Consider the following 18084-nt stretch of genomic DNA (forward strand, 5'->3'; position numbering starts at 1 on the left):
TGAGGAAACATATTCACAGTCAGCCAATCCAGAGACAAAAAGTGAACCGAGAAACCAGAGATCTTTTAATCCAACAAAAGCAGAAGGACCAAAGTGAAAGATGATGCAGAACCGGCCTTGGAATCCAACTGACCTTTTCTTGAGAATCCTTAGGAGTTCTGGGACATGCTGTATCCCCAGGAAACCTTTGCAGAGAAAGTCTTAAAAGTTTGAGCAGTTGGAGGAATGCTGTGAAGAAGTGTATATAAAATCACTTGTGTCTGTGACAACATATTTCTTTAGGGACATACAAGATGCTGTCACATTTATATTAACCGTAAGGTCATAAGGAAATGCGTATCATATTCCTGTCACCCTGAGGCACCATCAGCTGATAGACATCTGGGTTTAGTGAGTCCCCACCCTCAGGATCACGGATGGACAGATGGGTCCTGACTGGTGTATGCTGGCAGGTACCTTTCTGGCAAAAGACTGAGAGAGAAAGAGTTCCAGAGAGAGCCTGAGGCAGACAAAAGGGCACCCTCCCAACTGATAAATGGAACTTCAGATCAATCGCAAGAGAGGATGTGGAGGGGAAGATGGAAAAAACAGTGAGGAGTGAAAGGCAGGCAGAGAGAGGGTAGGAGCCAGAAGAGAAAGAGGAGCCAGAGATGTAAGCTTGCAGGGAAGGGAGTGGTGAGGGCAGAAGCATCTAGGTGGCCACTCATAGTGCCTACGGACCTGTAGGGACTGTGGATGTGTTCAAAACACAGAGTGGGCCAAAGGCTCTGGTTACGTATTTATGGTCAAAAGAGGCTGCACCTGTTTTGCCACAGGGGCATCTGCAGGCAGGGGAGTTTTGTTCTGAACAAGTCCCACACGCACAGTCCGAGGTGGCCTCAGCTGCTCCTCTGCTGCCTCAAAGGCATATCCCTGTAGCTCAAAGTCCCCTTCCAAGGCGGCTTCAAAAGCCCTGCTGGGCAGATCAAGCTTCCTAAATGGGCAGGAAAGAAAGGAAACAATTTGCATGAGATCCACTAAATTTAAAATTCCCCTCCAACCGCCCTGATAGTCATCTATCAGGTAGAGAAGGGGGGGGGGCATCTGGCAAGAAGGCACACAGAGCAGCCCAGTACCAAGGCCCAGTTGTGGGAAGCTAGAGCTGGGGCCAGGAGGAGGGAGGACCCTGCCTGGTGATAAGAATGGACACTACACTGAGCGTGGACTTCACCAGGGAGGCGCTGTGGTCAGGCCTGGCCAAGTGGGGGAGCAGTGGGAGGGGCTGCAGGGTGACTGGCCAAAAGGTTGATGTTTTATAGCTGCTGACCTCAGGGTGGAGATGTAAGTCTCAGCAGTCAGCAGAGAAAAAGAGAGGCAATGGATTCCCAAAAATGTTTGTGGACTAGAATCAGAGGGCTCTGCTAAGCTTGGGGGGTGGGGCAGGTTGCCACAGACAGAGGCACTGCTACTGCTGAGAACAGGGCTTAGGAGACGGCTGGGTGGAGGGCCCCGGACTGAAGCATGGCGGGAGGGTGGGGGGGGGTCCTGTGACCATTTGCCACTCAGGGTTACAAGTCTCTGGTGAGCCCCACCTCCCTGTCCTGCTGCTGCTCCCAGCCAGCGGCAGTCCCATGCCTGGTGCTGGTGGGGCGGGAGGTGGGGGGGCACTTGGTGAGCCTCAGGTGTCCAGGCAGGTGTCCAGGCCAAAGATGTAGGCACTCATCCTGTTTTGTGGTTTATTAACAAAGGCAAATGGATTATTTATAAAACCTTCCACCTAAGTGACCACTGGCCAAACAGGAAATGCCTCCCGGTGCTGGTTGTGTGCCATGCGCGGAGGTGAAACTGGCGCGTGCACAGGACACGGCCTCTGGCCAGGAAGGCCTTACCATCTAGGGGCAAGATGGTTATGAAATACTCAGAGAACACATCAAAAAATAACCTGACAGCCATTATCTAATAATAATATTTCTCTCCTACTTTAAATCACTTTCTTAAAGACGTTTCTTTCAAAATCACAGCCCTGTCAGCCCAAGCCCCCCTGTCGCCGCCCCCTGCCAGGCGGTTTCCATGTGACGGCCCTGACAGCTCCAAGTTCGGTTCCACCCCTGACAATCAGCCTGCTTTTCAACTAGTCAGGGTTCCGTTCGCTTTAGCAGGTTAGAAATAGCAGCAGTGCCCACACCGCACCTCCCTGTGCCGTGACTGCCTCAGACACGGTCCTCCTGTCCTCAAGTGGAGGGCTCCCCCACTATAGAACTCAGCCCCAGGATAAGTCACCGTGGGGGACAGGGGAAGAAGGAGAACAGTTCTGTGTGTGTCCATTTCCCCTCAGGCCCTTGGGCGGGGGAGCAAGACTGTCTTTGGGACACATCTTGGTGGGCCTGTCCTCAGTCTGGGTCTCATCCCAGGAAGAGAGCAGATAGAAGAGATCTTGTCTCACTTTTGCAAGCCTACCTATAGCTGTCACCTGGATGACAGATGTTCCTCAGCCTCTGGCTGTCCTTCCTCATCCAATGCCACAGCTGTTGGGCTCTCCCCATCTTTCCACCACCATGAGCCCCATTATTATGTGCCATGCAGCCTCCCTCCTTTGTCACTAAGTTGAGTGCTGCCTCCACACCTCCCCCACCCCATTCCCTGTGGACACTCATTCCCCCTGGTGCAGGCCAGGCCACTCCAACCTCACATATAGAGAACTACCCTCAGGTTGTCTCATCACCTCCACCCTCCTGTTATCTAGCTGATCTATCACCACGTCCTGTCTTGTCTACTCTTGGAGAACCCAACAGACCCTCGAGCCCCAACCCATAAACAAGCGCTTTGCCCACTAAAGGCTTGGCACAGGTATGTGGTAGGACATAGACCAGCCATGGCCTGGAGGGGTGGAGTGAGGGTGGGCAGAGACCAGTAGATGAACCACAATGCTGCTGGAAATCCTGCCTTGGTTCCTATAGCCAGCCTTCTGCCCTTCCGCCCCTTATCCTGCTACTAAAGCCCCTCATGGCCTCACCTCTAACATCAAGGAGGAAATCCCATACTTCCTGTTCTGGCCCCAATATACTCTCCTGGGCCCCTCCCCTGGCCCCTATCCACTGCCAACCAGGGTCAAGGCAGGCCTCACCTGAGGGAGCCCAGCTCCTGCCTCTTCTGCAACTTCTAGCTTCTAGAACTACTTCATCTTTCCCCTCTAATAGCTCTTTACTATCAGTGTTTTAAATAATTAAACTAGAGCTTTGCTACAACAGAAACACATGCTCATGGGAGAAACGATGCAAACAGTGAAAAGGATATCAAGTGAAAACTAAGTTCCCCTCTCCATTCCACCCCTAAGCTCCAGCCCCAAACCTGAGACAATCTCACTAAACAATGCTGTAGGTAGCTTTCCGATATTTTCCTATATGTGTGTAAACTACATTGGTGTCCTGTATATTCTGCTCTTCCCCTTACTTGCCTTTTTTATTTAACAATATGCATAGCTTGGACATCTCTTCCTGTTTCCTACAGACCTACCACATCCACCATTAAAGCTATTTGAGGGGCACCTAGGTGGCTCAGTCAGTTACCTGTCTGACTTTGGCTCAGGTCATGATTTCAGGGTCCTGGGATCAAGCTCTGCCTCAGGCTCTGCCCTCAGCAGGGAGTCTGCTTCTCCCTCTCCCTCTGCCCTTCCCCCTGCTCATGCTCTCTCTCCCTCTCTCTCACAAGCTATTTGGGTCTTTCCCATTAATAAATACATTAATTAATTAATTAACAGAAAAAAGAAGACACTCTCCACAGGTGCCTCTTGTTACCACTTGCTCTCATCACTTCCCCCTTGTAGGGAGCTTCCCCAAAGCTCTCACCTCCCTCACCTTCCTCAGCCCCATTTCCTGGGGCCCACTCCCCCACGCCAAATTGCCACTAGCCTCTGGTCCTCTTTAGCAATGGGAGAGACTCACACTCCTGTTTTCATCCTTCTAGACCTCCCTATACCATCTAACACTCTGTCCCTATCCTGCTCAGTGTCCTTGATATCTGCCCTAGGGCCCCCTATCCCTACTTCCTCAACTCTGGAGAAACATGCAAAGTCTCTACTTCCTCTGATTCTTTTAACATCAGGTTCTCCTGAGTCCCTCCTCGGGCCTGTCCCACTCTGCGTCTACTCTTCCACCTGGAATGAGGACAATCTGAAGCCCAGCCTCCCCTGATGAGGACCACCTCTGCATAGACCCTGTAGCGGGCTGAAAAGTGGCCCCCCCCCAAAAGAGAACATCCACATCCTAATACCCACAACCTGCGAATGAGACCTTATTTGGAAAAAGGATATTTGCAGATGTAATTAAAGATCTCAAGATAATATCACCCTGGACTATCCAAGGCAAGCCCTAAACCCAGTGACAGGTATTTTTTTCAAATATTTTATTTATTGGGGATCCCTGAGTGGCGCAGCGGTTTGGCGCCTGCCTTTGGCCCAGGGCATGATCCTGGAGACCCGGGATCGAATCCCACATCGGGCTCCCGGTGCATGGAGCCTGCTTCTCCCTCTGCCTATGTCTCTGCCTCTGTCTCTTTCTCTCTGTGACTATCATAAATAAAAATAAATAAATAAATAAATAAATACTTTATTTATTTATTCATGAGAGACAGAGGGAGACAGAGAGGGGGGCGGGCAGAGGAAGAAGCAGGCTCCGTGCAGGAATGCAGGGAGCCTGACGTGGGACTCGATCCTGAGTCTCCAGTATCAGGCCCTGGGCTGAAGGTGGTGCTAAACCACTGAGCCAAAAAAAAAAAAACAAAAACACTGAGCCACCCAAACTGCCCGACAGGTATTCTTATAAGAAATGCCCAGAGGAGACAGGGGGCAGAGAAGGAGGACATATGAAGACAGAGAGGCAGAGGTTTCCTTGGTCCTGCTTTTATTGGAGGCGATTGGGGTGATGCTGCCACAAGCTAAGGGATGCCAGAAGCTACCAGAAACTAGAGAAGGCAAGGAAGGATTCTCTTCCAGAGCCTTTGGAGAAGTGTGGCCTTGCTGACACCTTGGTTTTATACTTCCTGTCTTCAGGACTGTGAGAATAAATTTCTTTTGGTTTAAGCCACCAGTGTGTGGTAATTTGTTCTAGCAGCCCTAGGAAACTGAACAGCATCCCCAATACAACTTATCAGATTTCCCCAAAGCTACTCCCCGTCAGATGAATGAACCAGCCACCTGATTGAAGCCAGAAATTGGCATGATCCGCCTCCTTTGCTATGTTTGGCTATCTACACTGCCTGTTGACCTACTAAGACCTTGGCCTTGGGAGGAATCCTTCCTCCTCTTGGGCCCCCAGGCACTCTACTTTAGGCCTCATCTTTCACCTGCTCTTTTCAAATTCTTGAAAGGCTCCCACTACCATTAGGACAGGTCCCACTGCCTTAGCATGGTGTACAGAGCCCCTGGATCTACCATGGCTAATTCTGCCTCCTCTTTACAGCATTGTACACCTGCAGTCCCCAAATGAGCATGCTCCTTGGTGTCTGGGCCTTGACTCGGAGTACCTGTGTCCTTCCTGTCTCCAAACCAATTTCTCCATCTCCTTCAGGATGCAGTCCAAGCATGGCGCCCCTGGGAAACCTTCCTGATCCAACCCCACCTCCACATATATACGCTCTCTCTAGTTCTCCTTGCATCCTTTTCTCACCATGTAGGACAACCACCAAGAGGCGGAAAGCGCCTCAGGGTGGGAGGGAGCCATGGCTTACTCATCCTTGTACTTCTCGTGCTCAGGACAAAAGTAAACATGCAATAAATGTTTGCTGAATTAATAAATGCCTCTTGGTTCTGGCTGTCTTAAAGTTGAGAGTTCGTGTTCTTTGAGGATTTAATTTACCTGGCCCAGGCAAAACCCCATTCAGCTCATTCACTTAGCAAACTTTTACTAAGCATCGTCTTTGTGTTTGGCACAGCAAGGAATCGGGAGAGAAGGTGGTCTTGTGTGGAATGCAGTCAGGAGGCCCGAGGAGGGGCTGAGGGGTCCCACCAGGCCATCACAGAGTTGACCATGTCCGAGTCAGGCTACAAGGAATGAGCAGGGGTTTAAGCGGGAAAAGAGTTTTTAAATGACCAATGATTTTCCATCTTCAGTTCACAATCCTGTGCATAGTCAAATCCCACCCAATCGCAAGGACTAAGCAAATATAGAAGATAATACACTTGAGGTAAAGCCTGGAAGGCCTCAGTGCTGAGTGGAGAACCTTTCATGAACAGTTATTATAAGCCAGCCCTAGGATGAGGCCCAGTCGTTACTGGCCAATAGATATTGGCTCCCATTTTACTGCCCATTATAATCCCTCCCCACTCTAGAGAGATCTAAATGCTCCATAAGGTCCCTTTTGCAAGGCAGTCCTTATCCCAGTTTTTAGAATGTGCTCCAGCCAGTCACCTGTATGAGAAATTTCCCTTTTCCTAAGACTCTTGCGCTTTACCTCTCTTTGACACCACAAACTCTCTCTCCATTTCTTTTTCCAGAAGAACATGTCTACTTCATTTTTTTTAAAAAAAGAAAAAAACAACACCTGTTCCCAACCTGAGACCTCTGCTTTAAGACACCTTCAGGGCAGCCCTGGTGGCTCACTGGTTTAGTGCCACTTTCAGCCCAGAGCTTGATCCTGGAGACCCAGGATTGAGTCCCATGTCATGCTCCCTGCAAGGAGCCTGCTTCTCCCTCTGCCTGTGTCTCTGCCGTTCTCTCTCTGTCTCTCATGAATAAATAAATAAAATCTTTAAAAAAAATGGCAGACACCTTCAACTCTCAGAGGCTTCCCTCTTGACAAGTGTGGTGGAAAATATGATTTCACTGGAGGAACCTTGAAGGTCATCCAGTCCCCGGTATCCCTCTTTGGGTAAAGAGCCCTTTTCGACAGAGTTCTGTACCACTCCTATCCCCAAAGGCAGTTGTTCTACCTTTACCACTAGCTATGTTCACTAGTGAATGGTAAAGTTCACTTTATGTTCTCTGAGATCTGAGATGTGACCTCTCTGCAATAACTCCTCTACAGCGAGTGGCTGAGAACCACTGATCCAATCAACACCCTCGAGTTTCAGGTTGATCAGTTAGTTTCCTGACTCAAGGTCACTGCCACAAGGTCAGGAAGTAGCCTTGGGGAGGGGAGCAGGATGGCTCACGGGGAGTCCACCAATAGGCAAGAAAGTGGAAGGACATTAAGTCAGGAGCTCATTGGGTCAGAGTTTGGGTTTCCAAACCAGAACCATGGGAATCCTTCAGAGTTTTAAAGGAGCAACAAGATATAATTTACATCTTCTGGTTTCTTGGAGAAAAGTGTACTGAAGAGAAACAAGAGCCAAAGTGTTCTCTAGCATTGTATCCCCAGTGTCCAGCAGTGCACCCACCTCAGAAAGTCCTAGTGATTGCACACAACTGGCTGGGAGTGGAAAAACATTTGCACTGACTGTGGTAGCTAACTCTTGTGGCTTGCCAGCAGGAAAGGTCCCTTCTCCAGCCAGATCCAGCTAGCCTCTACCTCCAAGGATCTGCCAGAGGCCCAGTCACTGCAGGAAGTAGGGGCTGGGCCTAGACAATCAGTAGACTTGCTGGAGGCACTAACCCAGACACCCAGAGCACAGGCCTGGCTCTGGGGAGGGAGCTGGTCCCTGGAAGAAGGGAAGGAGAGCTTGGCGGCCACAGAGAAAGCTACAGAGAATAAAAACCTGTCCTTTTCCTTCCAGATGCTTTTCCTTTCTGGGTTCTAGGCAACTAGGGACAAAGTGGCTTGTAATGGGTCACTTGAGGATTGTGCAACCCCTGAGGCCCAGAGCCATCACATCTAGACATCCTAAGGCCTCTGCTTACCAACTCAGATCTTCATTGCTCCCACAGAACCCTTCAGATCCTAAAGCCTTCTCCCTGGTTCCTCCGACTCACACACTCTGGCCCCAAGGTCTCCCCACCCCCCAACCTCTGGGCCCCAGACCTGGTTTCCTTGCCATAGAGAATGCGTTTCACCTCCCGCAAGTCTGCGGGTGGCAGGTGCTTCTCCAAGCACTGCTCCAGCGACTCCCACTCAGGTCCCGCCATGGCCAGAGTCCGCAAGCGCAGATGAGGGGCTGATGTCCAGACTAACACGGCCTACCCTTTGCCCCCAGTAAGAGGAGAAGGAGGAGCCGGCCACAAGGTCCGCGCACGCGCCCTCCTCCCTACCCGGACAGCTTTGGCCCCCCGGAGGGCTCACGTGAGGACACGCCCCCTCCTCACGCCTCCACGCTGTGCAGCCAATCAGCGTCCCAGGGCGTCGCGGGTTAGCCCGCCCCTCGCCCCTGGCCCCGCCTTCCGCACGCGCCAGGACACGCCCCTTCCTCGCGCCTCAGCAGCCGACCCGGCTGCCGCCGCTCCCTGCCTGCGGCCTTTGGAGGCCCCCTCTGCTGCCCTGTCCCCTTCTCTCGCCGTCCGGTTCCTGGCCCGAGGTGTCGGGAGGGACCGGAGGGACCTCACCCTGGTGGCTGCGAGGGAGGCCTGGGCGCGGCCTCCGGGAGGCAGCGGCGCGGTCTGAGGTAAATGCCTGCCGCGTCCTGTCGGACCTTCGCGGGGCCCGTTCCCGCCGCAGCCGCTGGGCGGGGCTTCTCCCTGCCCCGGCCTCCGCCCTCGGTGTCCGGTCGGCGGAACTGGAGCTGCTCGCCGAGCCGGCCCGCCGCACAGGACAGCGGAAGAAGGTACGGGACGAGCTTTAGTGTCCCGAGGGCAGTGGCCGCACCACCGTCGGCAGTGCCCAGCGTCTGTGAGAACGTAGAGCCCCTCCCCCACCTCCCTCGCCCCTCCCCCTCCCCCTCCCCTCCTCCCGCCTCTCCCCCACCCAGAGGCCCGGCTGGGAGGCCCGACCGCGCGCGCACCCCGGGCTTCCTGGCCTGAGCTGGCGGAGCTGGAGCAAAGGGTCGACTGACGCCACGTGCTTTGGCGAATACCGCGGAGGCGGGGTCTCCGGGCAGCGGGGGGGCCCCCCCCCGCAGCTGTGAGTGTGCCCGCGGGGGCGCTTTCTTGAGGAGGGCGCTCTAGGCTGTCGCGGAGGTGACGGGGTGAGGCCCCTCTCTCAGTCCCCGCAGATCCAGAGACACCCTCTCAAGAGCCAGAGAAGGTCCGCTTGTCCGCCCAACTGAGTCAGGACAGCAGCTCAACCAGTCGGCCCAAGTCTGGGTTCGGCAGCTCGCAAACCTTGTGACCTCGGGAAGGTTGTTCAGACGCCCTTGGCCCTCAGTCCTGGCCTTCGGTTGCTTTATCTGTAAAACAGGACTACAGCTACCTTGCAGGGTTGCTTACAAGTAGGATAAGACAGGGGTGTCCCGGTGGCTTAGTTGGTCTGAGCCTCTGGCTTCTTGGCTCAGCCCAGGTTTGGTCTTCAGGTCATCAGTTCAAGCCCTGTGTCGGGCTCCCCACTGCGTGTAGAGCCTACTTAAAAAATTAAAAAGGTAAAAAAAATAAAATAAAATAAAAATAAAAAAGGTGAGCACAAAAGAATCTAAAATGAGGTACCGTAGATAGACCAGATGCTTTAGATAGTTTATGGAAGTCAATAACTCACAAGTTTTGGCCATTGTTTTGATAAATATTAACAGTGTCTCGTATCTCCTGGAGCTCCCTTTTCAAGAATGCAAACTTTGAGGGGCTTTTGTATATAAGGGTCAGAGATAAGGACAATACAGAGAAAATAAGAGCTAGTAGTTTGGGATGTCTGGGTGGCTCAGTGGTTTAGCGTCTGCCTTCAGCCTAGGGCATGATCCTGGAGTCCTGGGATCGAGTCCCACATCGGGCTCCCTGTGTGGAGCCTGCTTCTCCCTCTGCCTGTGTCTCTACCTCACTCTGTGTGTCTCTCATAAATAAATAAATAGAATCTAAAAAAAAAAAAAAAGAGCTAGTAGTTTTTCTTCATGGTTTAAGGTAGGGACAGACTTGTAAATATTTATTTAAATCTGATGTGGAAAGGTACACATTATGCTACGGAATTCAGAGGAAGGGGGTGGTTTCTGGCGTAGAAAGGGAAATTGTTTAAGGCCTAACGAAGTGACCTCAAGTGCCTCAGGGAAATGACACCCCCCCCACACACCAGGCCTGTTCTCACCTTCTGTGTGGTATTTCCTATTTTAGTTAATGGCCTTATTGCCCACTCATTTTGCTAAGCCTTTGGGAGTCATCCTCAGCTCCTCCATGTTCTTTCTTTCCCTTATACAAAGAAGCATCAAATTCTGCTAAATTTGTCTCCTAAATTTTGTTAAAATCTTTCCCCCTCCCACCTCATGCCTACAATCATGTCATCTTCTGCTTGAATTGTTGTTAGGCATCTAACTTATCCCTGTATCTCTGATGTCTATCCTTAGTTGTCTTTCTAAAACTGATACCTTACCATCCTTTGAACCCTCTCATTCAGTGTCTCCCTACCTGGAATGACCTTTTATCTTCTATTTGTGAATTCCTACTCAGTCTGCAAGATGCAGCTCAAATATCGCCTCCTCTGTAATGTCTTCTCCAATTGCTCCAGGAAAAGTATAGATTTCACTAACCCTTTATGGATACCTCTATTAGAGCATTTATCAAAAACTATTGTGTAATTATTTCTGAGCCCTGGGCAGGAACTGGATCTGATCTACTTTTGTATCTATGGGGCTCTGGCACTCAATAAGTGACTACTGAAGGAATTAATTTTGATGGGATCAAAGATAGATTCATTAAGGTGGTGACATTTGAGCTGGACCTTGAAGCAGAAGTAGAAACTATTATTACTAGTTAAATTGCTCAATCCATCTTTCCCTATTGTTCAATGACAGGTCATTCACACTAGGTCATTGTAAACCAGAGTTTCACAAATATGAAGTGCTAACTGAAAAAGGATTAAAAAAATCATATTTAAATTTTTATATTTGCCTAATTTATTTTTCACTCTAAATAGTAAGACACATCACTAGATCCTTCTATGGTAATTATTAAAAAAGACTTTAAACTCTGCCCTAGTTTCTTTTTGAAATACCCAGCCAAACACCAAAGGTTTTACTTGCATGCAAGCACGCTAGAGTGAGGGACTCCTCCTTGTTTTGAAGACCAACTCATTTTGTGGCAACATGGTGTGGTTTATGGATATATAATCATTTGAGTGTATACAAACATGAACAGGAAGAATAGGATATACCACACTTCAATACGGTGGTTATGTCTGGAGAAGGAGATAGGGGAAAGAGAGGAATGGACATCATCTGCTGGTATATTTTAATTACTTTTTTAAAAGATTCGAAGTATTAAAGTGCCATTTCTTGTCAAAAAAGATTCAAAGCATTTGATACTAACATTGTAAAAATCTGGGTATTTGGGGTAGCCTGGGTGGCTTAGCGGTTTAGCACTGCCTTCAGCCCAGGGCGTAAGTAATCCTGGAGACCTTGGGATCGAGTCTTACGTTGGGCTCCCTGCATGGAGCCTGCTTCTCCCTCTGCCTGTGTCTCTGCCTCTCTCTCTGTTTCTCATGAATAAATAAATAAAATCTTAAAAAAAAAAATCTGGGTATTTGTTATGCTTTTATTTATATTTGAAACATTTTATTAAAATTATTTTATAGAAGAGAGCTTTAGACCAGGAGTCAGGAAATCTACAGTTTAGTCTGGGTTCAACTTTTATCTCCGTTTTCCTGTTGTAGGAAAGGTTGGTAAGGGGAAAAGGCTGGGAAGACAGTTTATAGATATGAACTAAGCCTTTCCTAATTAACAAAATGTGATTCAAATAAGCTAGTCATATATAAATTCCTCTAGGGACACCTGGGTGGCTCAGCAGTTGGGCGTCTGCCTTTGGCCCAGGGTGTGATCCTGGTCCCAGGATCAAGTCCCACTTTGGGCTCCTTGCAGAGATCCTGCTTCTCCCTCTGCTTGTGTCTCTGCCTCTCTGTGTGTCTCTCATGAATAAATAAAATCTTTAAAAAAAAAAAGTTCCTCTAGAAACTGGTTTTATAGAAAGAGCTCATTTATTAGAAAGGTACGGTGTCTATTTTTAGTTGTTACTTTTAAATTCACAGTGTGTGTTAATTCTTAAGGAAAATGTTTAAAGTGCTATGGCGTCTGCTTATCACATATGAAGAACTAAAATTTTATGGTAATCATTGGGTGAGCAGTCTTTGCAAGGGTCATGACACAGAGATCCCACCTGTCCTCTTTCTCCTTCCAGCAAGAGGGCTTCTTTACTGTCATTAAACTTGCATAATCCACCTTAATGTTAGTTGACCAACATTAAAATGCACTGATCAACTCATTCTAGTAAGGGCCTCTTCAAACCCTGCAGAAGGAACCTCTAATAGTAGAAGTGTCAGGCATAGGAGAGGCCCTAAAGAGATATTTAGGTTAGGAAACCCAACCCCTCAGACAACATCATTCAACAGCCTCAAATTTTTTCTGGAATACGACTTACCTGATGCATCTTTTCCATTCTTCTTGCTACTTACACATTTCTTGTACAGGTTCTCATCATTTCTTAAATTACTTCAACCAACTCATCATAATCAATCTTTCTGCCTCCCAACTTCAGATTCCCTCTTGGTCTTGGTTCCCAGGGTAATCTGTTCTTCAATGGCACTCAATTAGTTCAGTCTGAAGTCCAAGAGTACATAGAATAAGGCCCTCTGATTGGACATCACTTCATGCTATCACTTTCCCCTACCCTAAACTTTGGGCTCCAATATTGTCAAACTGCTTCTATTTGTACAAACATTCCATACCATTTCACCTCTCTGTGTTTGCTCAGCTCTTTCTTCGCTTATATAGTTCTTACCTAAACCTTAAGATTCAAGTATCACTTCAATAAAGCCTTTCCTGGCTCCTTCAGGCTTACCTAAATTCCCACCACTTCTGTGTTGCCATAATATTCAATCTGTGAAGTTTCTTGAGGTCAGAAGTATGACATGTCTTTGGATCTACAGAGCTTTGCATATAACTGGAGCTCAATAAATGATTGTTGAACCAAATTGAATATCATATCAATATTTATAAATGTTGGGGGATCCCTGCGTGGCTCAGCGGTTTGGCGCCTGCCTTTGGCCCAGGGTGTGATCCTGGAGTCCCGGGATCCAGTCACACGTCAGGCTCCCTGCATGGAGCCTGCTTCTCCCTCTGCCTGTGTCTCTGTGTGTTTCTCATGAATAAATAAATACAATCTTTAAAAGAAAAAAAACATTAAAAAATATTTATAAATGTTTACAGTCACTTGATGAGTCCTTTTTACATATATTAACTCAGCTGCTTATTTAGCCTGCTTTTTAGAAAGACCACAATTGGCTATGGCAGATTCATGTTCCTCTCCTTTCAGTAAGACTCTCAACTGTCTTTGCTATACCCTGATCATATAGGATACAAGTAGTCCAAATCTTGAGTAACTCTCAACAATAGGTATTGGGGGAGGGAATCCATCCTTGGGGACTTCACATTAACACAGCTCTGTTTACTGGGAAGTTGGTGTTCAGTATGTCATGATTCATCCATCTCTAATTAGCCTCTTGGTTCATATTTCCTTGGATTGAGAATTTGGTGGGATCCTTGACCACAACATTCTTGAGTTATAGATAATACATTTCAGATCCCATTTTCAGAAAGTCCTAGCTATAAGTAATAGATAGTTGCCTGCTTGTATTTTGAGAAACAGTACAGCCTAACAGAAAGAACATTGAATTGGTTATATAAACAGGTTCTAATCAGTTTTGCTATTAAGTAATTGCAGCTTTAGGTAAATTACTTGATACCACTTCCAAATCTCTTATTCTAAAGGTATTGGACTAATTCTCATAAATTCTATGATTTTATTATTGCTAGAATTTGACATCTCTTAAGTGTTCTAACAACTGTTTTCATTGAGACCTTTTTATTTTTTTATGTGGATGGTGAGGGCAAGTAGAGCACATGTGCCTAACAACTGCAGGAGAACTCCTGGATATTGGCACCTTAAAGCCAGAACTGGTCCATGCTTATATCGGATTGCCATGGTACAGTGGGAGCTGCACTGGACTAGAGATCCAAGGACTTGGGGTTCAACTCTGGTTCTATACCTTTTGGTTATATAACCATAGACAAGTCATGACCTTTCCGGGCCTCAGTTTCTTTATCTATAAATGAGGATGATAATACCCATTCCACTTCCTTTGATTTGAAAGAATCAAATAAACTAAGTTGAAATATCTTTGAAAATCTATACAGTGTTATCTCTGTAAGATAATTATTTTTAATTGAGGAAAAGTGTTTTAATATAATATTCCCATGGGAAACCATCTACACACCATCCTTAATGTATTGGATACTTATCTTTGAAGTATTTTTCCAGTGGTTATAAGCCTTTGCACTGAATCACTTATACTCTTTCCACTAGTTCTTCTGGTGATAAATAGCTTACAATTTGAACATTGAGTAATTTTTGAGGAAGGCTGAAGACTGAAATAAAGCAAAGTTGACTAGCTGAAATTGAAATCTAGTCCATGAAACATCACTAGTTTGTTAATCATTTAGGCTAGCAAATCCCAGGTTGACTTTTTGGGACGCAAATTTCATGAAATACCAATGTGGTAAATAAAGCTTCTTCTCAAAAAACAAACCCCAAACTCTTTTCTACCTCCTTCTCCCCCTAAAACAATTATATAAATATGCAATGGGCTTAGCAGCAAAACATGTGGCATTTAGCCATAGTTGGCTGTAATCTCAGTGTGAGCCAACAGTGTGTTGTGGCTGCCCAAAAAGCTGTTATGGCCTTAGGTTGAATATTGAGAGGTATAGTGTCTAGAGCACACCTGAAATTTATCTGGCTCAGGGGCTAGGTATAAGGCATATAAATCATCTTGAATACATCCAGAAAAGAAAGAGTAATGTTGGTGAGAACATTTAACAGCAACAACAAATAGTCAAAGGCTCTGGGAACATTAATCTAGCAAAACAAAGCAAACAAAGGAAGATTATTGTTACTTTATTCAGATACCCGAAGGTGGCCACAAATAAGAGGTTTATAGTTCCATTTGGACCTAAGGAGTGGAGCTGGAGTCAATAGATAGAAATTCAAGGGGGCATATTTCAACCCAAAGCAGTTATTTTCAATAGGTGGTACTAAATGACATAGGCTGGTTGTAGGCAATGAGTGCTTGGTCTTTCTGGGTATTCAGGGATGGTCCAGATGACCACTTGGTGGGAGTATTGTAGAGAAAGTCAGTCACCAGATGGGTCGTTGAACCTGATAGTCTGTGATTTGTGTGTATTTGTTTAACATGAACCAAAAACCAAATCAAAACAAAAAACTTAGGCATATTAAATCCAAAGAACCATACATAGACCATAGAGTAATACAAGACAGTTTGGTATCTGAAAAAGTGAAAGCAAGTGTGATTTTACTGAAGAACCAGGTGGTAAGAAGATTTTATTGTTAACATTAGTAGTGTTTAGGGGATCCCTGGGTGGCTCAGCAGTTTAGTGCCTGCCTTTGGCCCAGGGCATGATCCTGGAGTCCTGGGATCAAGTCCCACATCGGGCTCCCTACATGGAGACTGCTTCTCCCTCTGCCTCTCTCTCTCTCTCTCTCTCTCTCGCTTTCTCTCTGTCTCTCATGAATAAATAAAATCTTTTTTTTAAATAAATAAAATCTTTAAAAAATATTAGTAGTATTTGATTGGTTTTAAAGGAAAAGGACCATTTTTACTGCTAGTGTGAGTGGACCTAGATTCTAGGACCTAATGTTGACGGAATTCTGGTCACAGAATCAGAGGATGAAACAACCAATTTGTGGTTATAAAAAGTAATTTCAACGTGGAAGTGGCTGGGGCTCCATTAGCGGGGGAAAAACACTGTATGGGGATTAAGAGACCAAGCAGGTATACAGCTGTACACAGCCTAAGGGTGAAACAATACACAGAAAGAATTAGATATTTGTGAAGCCAAGCCAAACAGATGTGTTCTGTACTTTATTTGCCACCTTAGATAACTGTGGTCTTGAAATCCTAACACTGAAGTAAAGTAGACTTTGTGCTCTGAGAGGCTGTAATGTGTGCTAATGATCAATTGTGGAGTGTTTGCAGTATTGTAATAAGGTACCAGGTTCTTTGCCCCACTAACAACCAACCTTACCATTGACAAGTCCTGCCCTTAGTCCCAGGGTCTGAGTCCTACTTCATCTCTCAACCTTGCTGCTAGCCCTGCCTGAATGAGTGCCCCAAATTGGATAACTTGTCTACTATATTTGCAGCATTAAGTTTTTTCGCACTCCAGCTATAGTAAGCATAGTATAGTAAGTAAGCTACATTTTGTTTCCTTAAACCCAGGTCTCTCTAACATCCCAGGACACTGCCAAAGACTTGAATTTAGATTTTGAGTCTCACTCTAGTTGCTGTGCCCTGCTAGTTCTTTTTTTTTTTTTTTTTTTTTTTAGATTTGTTTATTCATTTGAGAGAGAGTGCACAGGCAGCAGGAGGGGCAGAAGGAGGAGAGGGAAAGAATCCCAAACTGACTTTCCACTGAGTGTGGAGCCTGACATGGAGTTTGATCCCACAATCCCGAGATCATGATTGGAGCTGAAACCAAGACTCAGACACTCAACTGACTGAGCCACCCAGGCACCCCTGGACCTTGCTAGTTCTTACCAGACTCTAACACTGTCTATTTCCTGGACTGCTAACTGTTAAATCTCACAGCCCCAGAGCCTCACCTTTGGATCTCTGTGGGTACTGCAGATAGAGGCTTCAATTCTCTAAGAATCAGAGTCCCCCTCATCGTCATGAGCCTTTCTTACAGTCCCAGGTTTCTCCCCAATTAAGGGAGTTGGTCTGATCATGCCATCTGCTCTTGGGGGAGCCAAACTGATATTGGCCCATGCCAGAGCAAGCCATAGGAGCCCATCTTCTGTACTCAGCCTCTGCAGCCACTAGCCTGCTGGTATCATGTGTCCTCCTGGCCTTCTGAGCTGTGCTTCTGGGCTCTCCAGCCCCATCTCTGTTAACTTAATAACTGAGTACTTTTCCTGTCTGGACTCTAAAGAGTTAGTTTCAGCAGTCCATAGCAGCCTGTATGGCTTGTTTTACAGGGATCTTCGAGGTGTTTAATATTTGTTCTCTTCATTGATTAGTTTTATAAACATGTATTTGAATGTGCCAGACATTGTGCTAGGCACTGGAGTGAAACATGAGTAGATTGTGGTACTTGTTTGCATCATCATAATAATGTCTCCTATAGAAATTTCTTGAGCATGTGCTATGTACCAGGCACTGTACTAGGCCTATAAGAGACTTTGTAGGGTACAGAAAGTATGTTATGAAGGAGTAGGAGGAAGAGCTGGGTAGTTTGTATTATATACATAAGGTTCCAGACATAGCACATGGTTAGTGCTTGATAAACAATAGCTGTGTTTATAATATTAGGTGATAACATTACTGAAAGTGCCACACAGGTCCAGAGGTGAGAGAACAAACATCTGAGCCAGAGGATGTGTAGAGGACACAAGAAGGTCAATCCAGGAAAAAAAAAAAGGAAAGGAAGAAAGAGAAAGAAAGGAAAGGAAGACTTCCAGTAGAAAAAGATGACCATTGCAGAGTAGCCAGTCTGTCTGGAACACCAGAGTAGATAAAGGGTTGCACTGCACTGGTGTATGGAAAAATATCTAGATAGTTCTAGATATATGTGTGCTAGAGAGAGATTCTAGCCATGAAACCATTAACCATATTCAGAGGAGAAAATGATTGCATGAAGTTGTAAAAACCGGAAGGATAAGACAAGCCTGAAAATTATCCAATTAAAGGAAGGAAGATTGCAGACTGCTTAGTCACCTGAAGAGAGAGAGTAGTCCTTACAAAATGAGAGATGATTACATCACTTAAGTGAGCATTGATCAACGTGTTTGGCAGGACAAGTGGAAATGTTTTTCTCTTAAATAATTCAAGCCTGCAGCCTTCCAATTCAGTTTAAGATAGTAGAAGCGTCTGCTATATATAAATGTGTATGGCATTCCAGTGGTGAATGAGTAGAGTTTAAAAGAAGAATAAGTAAAACTTACTGTCCGTATTCAACCGAGTGTGCATGAATAAAACCCCTGATGGTAAATACACAACAGCCTTCAACTGAACACATTATACAAACACAAGGAAATACTA

The 18084-nt window shown here is 46.4% G+C and overlaps 1 protein-coding gene across 4 annotated transcripts in view; it reads right to left on the minus strand.

The window, feature by feature from the left end:
* The window catches only part of UPB1 (beta-ureidopropionase 1), a 36763-nt gene extending 28081 nt beyond the window's left edge, over positions 1-8682 (minus strand). Inside the window, exons 1-3 of one of the 4 annotated variants that reach the window (XM_055322944.1) lie at positions 8451-8682; positions 1572-1703; positions 802-973 (exon numbers count right to left, since the gene is read on the minus strand). In XM_055322944.1, coding sequence (XP_055178919.1) covers positions 802-973; positions 1572-1612 — 213 coding nt within the window. In that variant the 5' untranslated portion in view covers positions 1613-1703; positions 8451-8682. Of the gene's footprint in view, positions 1-801; positions 974-1571; positions 1704-5831; positions 6659-7932; positions 8152-8450 lie in introns of those variants that run through there. The other 3 variants (XM_055322943.1, XM_055322941.1, XM_055322942.1) reach the window with 3 other exon arrangements.
* Between the last annotated feature and the right edge of the window lie 9402 nt (positions 8683-18084).

Source organism: Nyctereutes procyonoides, unplaced genomic scaffold (genome assembly GCF_905146905.1).
Source record: "Nyctereutes procyonoides isolate TBG_1078 unplaced genomic scaffold, NYPRO_anot_genome, whole genome shotgun sequence".
NCBI classification, from domain to species: domain Eukaryota; kingdom Metazoa; phylum Chordata; class Mammalia; order Carnivora; family Canidae; genus Nyctereutes; species Nyctereutes procyonoides.